Genomic DNA, 4,373 nt, shown 5'->3' on the forward strand with positions numbered 1-4,373 from the left:
CTCTTGAAGCTCATCGAGAAAATGCCAAGAGTGTGCAAAGCAGTAATCAGAGCAAAGAGTGGCTATTTTGAAGAAACTAGAATATAAAACATGTTTTCAGTTATTTCACCTTTTTTTGTTAAGTACATAACTACACGTGTTCGTTCATAGTTTTGATGTGACAATCTACAATGTAAATAGTCATGAAAATAAAGAAAACACATTGAATGAGGAGAAGGCGTGTCCAAACTTGGCCTCTACTGTATTTTACAATCAAGCAAAACGCAACAAAAATGCAACAAACACAGTGAAATATGAACGCGTAGGGTAAAAAAAAAAAAAAACACCTACAATCTGATCAATAAGCTTTTATTTTGACTTGGGGGACCAAATTTAGACAAGAAAATGTGTCTGGGGGCCGGTATATCTGATTTTTAGGAACACTAATACAAAACCTCACAATAATGTCTGATTGAATGCTAAAAACGTTATGACACATTACCTAAAAAAATTTAATTTTACATTTTTTTACTGAATGAAACACCCGGAATGTAGATGAAAATAAAAAATTGGGGATTTACGATTTTAACTATGAAGGATAAACCATTGAATATTGACAAAATATGAACGTCACACCCCCTCTCCATCAACATATTTTACAATCAAGCGAAACGCAACAAAAATGCAACAAACACAGCGAAATATGAACGCGAAGGATAAAAAAAAAACTCCACCTATGATCTGATACATTTGATATCACTATTTTGTTTTGTTTTTACCAAATTTAGAGAAAAAAATGTGTTTGTGGGGCCTGTATATCTATTTTTAGGAACACTAATACAAAACCTCACAATAATGTCTGATTGAATGCTAAAAATGCTATGACAGACCGCCTTAAACGGAATTTAATTTAATTTATTTTTACTGAATGAGACACCCAGAATGTACAATCTTAATATTGTTGTGTACTTACAATCGTGTGTAATTTTATTGTGGATGTTAGATGCACCATAAAAGGACTACAGATGGAAATTAGCATGGTGCTAAATCTGGTGCAGCCATCTTATTAATATAACTGCATATTGTCCTTCAAGTAAACAAATACAAGCAAACAAACAAACATGAAAATAAAGAAAGTGGGATTTACAATATTAACTATGAAGGATAAAATACTGAATATTGACAACATATGAATGTCACACCCCCTCTCCATCCACATATTTTACAATCAAGCGAAACAAAAATGCAACAAACACAGTGAAATATGAACGTGAAGGGTAAAAAGAACCCCACCGACAATCTGATATACCTGATATATCACTAAGCTTGAGAACTTTGTGGTAAAAATCCCCTTCTACGTCTGTCCCTGACACCCGCATTTCAGGCTGACACTCACACTGCTTGGTGCCTCGTCTGAGCTGCTGTGACGCAAATGACCATAGTAACTAATTAGATTACCATAGTAACTAATGAGATGACCATAGTAACTAATTAGATGACCATAGTAACTAGTATATCCTGCAAAAACGCAGATTCCAACCATTGAAATACTTTGTACAGTTGAAGACTTACGGTCATTAGAAAACATCACTGCACATCATAATGGCAGCTACATTTTCCATCTTAAAGATCAAAAAAAAATTATTTGGGAATGTCCGGCGGGCCAGATTGAAAAGCTTAACGGGCCACAATTTGCCAAGGTCTGCGATAGAGCAAATTAAGGTTTTTTTTACTCTTCGCGTTCATTTTTGTTGCATTTTTGTTGCGTTTTGCTTAATTGTAAAATATGTTTATGGAGAGGGGGTGTGACATTCATATGTTGTCAATATTCAGTGTTTTATCCTTCATAGTTAATATTGTAAATCCCACATTCTTTATGTTCAAGTACATTCTGGGTGTCTCATTCCAATAAAAAAATGTAAAATTCCATTCCATTTAAGGCGGTCTGTCATAACGTTTTTATTATTCAAAGAGACATTATTGTGAGGTTTTGTATTAGTGTTCCTAAAAATAGATATACCGGCCCGCAGACACATTTTTTTCTCTAAATTTGGCCCCTCAAATCAAAATAATTGCCCAGGCCTGCGTACACGATCAGTGATCAAATCAATGCATTGGTCAGTACAAAAATGAGCAGGGAGACTCCGACTGGTGTTGCTTGCTGGCAAATCTCGCTCCAAAATACATCCTGGATGAACTTTAGATCAAAGCGTTGGCGAGTTTTGCGCAAATGAATGACATGTGTTCAAGTAAAACGTTTAAAACCCTTCCTGGATGATATTCTGACAAAATAATGTGTGTACAAATATTGGGCAGTGTTCTTAAGCTCATTTCAATTATGCAAGGGAGTAATCACCTGTGATTAATCCAAATTGTGATTACCGTATTTTTCGGAGTATAAGTCGCATCTGCCGAAAATGCATAATAAAGAAGGAAAAAAACATAAGTTGCACTGGAGCCCGGCCAAACTATGAAAAAAACTGCGACTTATAGTCCGAAAAATACGGTAATCTGATTTAAAAAATTCATCATTTGACAGCCTCACTAAAAATACAAAAATGATTTTAGATTTTTTTGTTTTTCTTCAATTTAAAGCACAGATGTCAAACTCAAGGCCCGAGGGCCAGATGTGGCATCATATAATCTGGCCCGCAAACACCTGGAAATGATATGTGTCAATAAAGTACTTCATATTTTGTCATTAAATGTCATTGATTTTTTTCATTTTGACAGAAAAAAATAAATCTACTGCTTGAAATTGCATACATTTGAATACAATTCAAATATTACACTATATTATCATACTTTCCAAACATCTTTTGTCTAAATAAAAATACTTAACAGCAAACTACCCATCAAATTAATAAAAATGACAATAAATGTTACGTTGTTCTTTACAGCAAATTAAAAAAAACTAAAAAATGTTTCCGTTAAAATTCCGTTGACTGAGTTGCCAGTTTTTGATTGTAAAATCTAAGGTTGTTGTTTTTATTACTGTAAATGGAAAGACGCTACATTTTCTTTTACGGTAGAAAAACTGGCGGCTATGTTGCTAGAATAAAAAAGGAACTTGTACTGTTTTATCATGAACAATATCATGTTGTAAAAACCAATGTCAATTTATCACAAAAATTCTGGCAAGTAAGCTGCCAGCTTTTTCCGTAAAATCCCCCCCACACTCCCAAAAAACAGTGGTACTGTTTTTACATTTACCGTAAAATGTTGTAAAAAAAAATACAAAACACTATATTTTTTTTGTCAAATTTTGTAAATGTAAAGTTTTTACTGTAAAATGGACAGTCTACTTAGAAGAATTTATATAATTAATAATGAATTCATACATTATTCACTGTTACAAGCGACCCTCTGATGGGAGCCATAACTGCCATGTGGCCCTCAATGAAAACCACTTTAACATCCCTGACTTAAAGTAAACAAACTTACTTTTATGTCTCTGAACAATACTTGAATTCCCTTTTATTTTTTTTGCACTTTTTACTTCTTCTTTTCCGCAAAGCGTCGGTGTCGCAATGAGAAGGAAAACGCTTTTCTCTAAAGTGAGGTCAAACTGCTCAAATATAATTCCAACTTGTTTTCTTTCTTACCTTTCTGCTGCTTCTTCTGTTGCTTTGCCTCCTCTGACATCTGCTCCTGTTGGTCGCTGCTCTTCTACCTTCTCAGCCACTTCCTTCTCTGCACCGCCCACACACACGCAGGCACGCACACACACACACACACACACACACACACACACACGGTCCAAGGCTGCAGCTTCCCTTCAGCATCATGAGCGAGGATGATGAAGAAAGCGTCTCCTCCTGGGATGAGGTCAGGACGGGCTAACCTGCTGGGGGCGTGTGTATACACACATACACACACACACACACACACACACACACACACACACACACACACACACACACACACACACACGCACACAGGTCCTGGGGTGGTGACTTTCACTGATCCATCAAACGAGAAGGCACCTTGCTGATGTTGATCAGGTGACCAGAAAGGAGCGAGACGATTGGATGACGGCGGATGTTCTTCTTGCCGCTCTCCACCTGATGCGAGCTCATCAACAACCCAAATTGTTCCTGTGTTCACCCCCAAAGGTGCAGGCTCATTTGTTGCCATGGCAATTTGGAAGAGAAGACACCGGTGCAGAGGCACTTGGCGAGATTAAAGCGTCAACGAGTCACATGACACGCACGGCTGCAAAGGAACTCACATTGATAATCCCGACCACATGCAAAAGCGGAATTGTTTGCTCTCACCAGCAGAGGGCAGCATGCAGACTCTCTCTCTCTCTCTCTCTTTCTCCCAGCCATCAGTGCACCTCCTGAGGTCAAAGGTCAGCCAACATGTCAGCGGTGCTTAGCTTCATTTTTATT

General features: G+C 37.1%; 1 protein-coding gene across 1 annotated transcript in view; it reads right to left on the minus strand.

Annotated features, from left to right (window-relative positions):
* The window catches only part of LOC133571949 (tyrosine-protein phosphatase non-receptor type 7-like), a 28,427-nt gene extending 24,677 nt beyond the window's left edge, over nucleotides 1-3,750 (minus strand). The window contains exon 1 of the mRNA XM_061924506.2: nucleotides 3,585-3,750. Within this exon, the coding sequence (XP_061780490.2) occupies nucleotides 3,585-3,624 (40 nt within the window). The 5' untranslated portion in view covers nucleotides 3,625-3,750. The remainder of the gene's footprint in view (nucleotides 1-3,584) is intronic.
* Nucleotides 3,751-4,373: the final 623 nt, after the last annotated feature.

This window comes from Nerophis lumbriciformis, linkage group LG01 (genome assembly GCF_033978685.3).
Source record: "Nerophis lumbriciformis linkage group LG01, RoL_Nlum_v2.1, whole genome shotgun sequence".
In the NCBI taxonomy this organism is placed as follows: Eukaryota; Metazoa; Chordata; class Actinopteri; order Syngnathiformes; family Syngnathidae; genus Nerophis; species Nerophis lumbriciformis.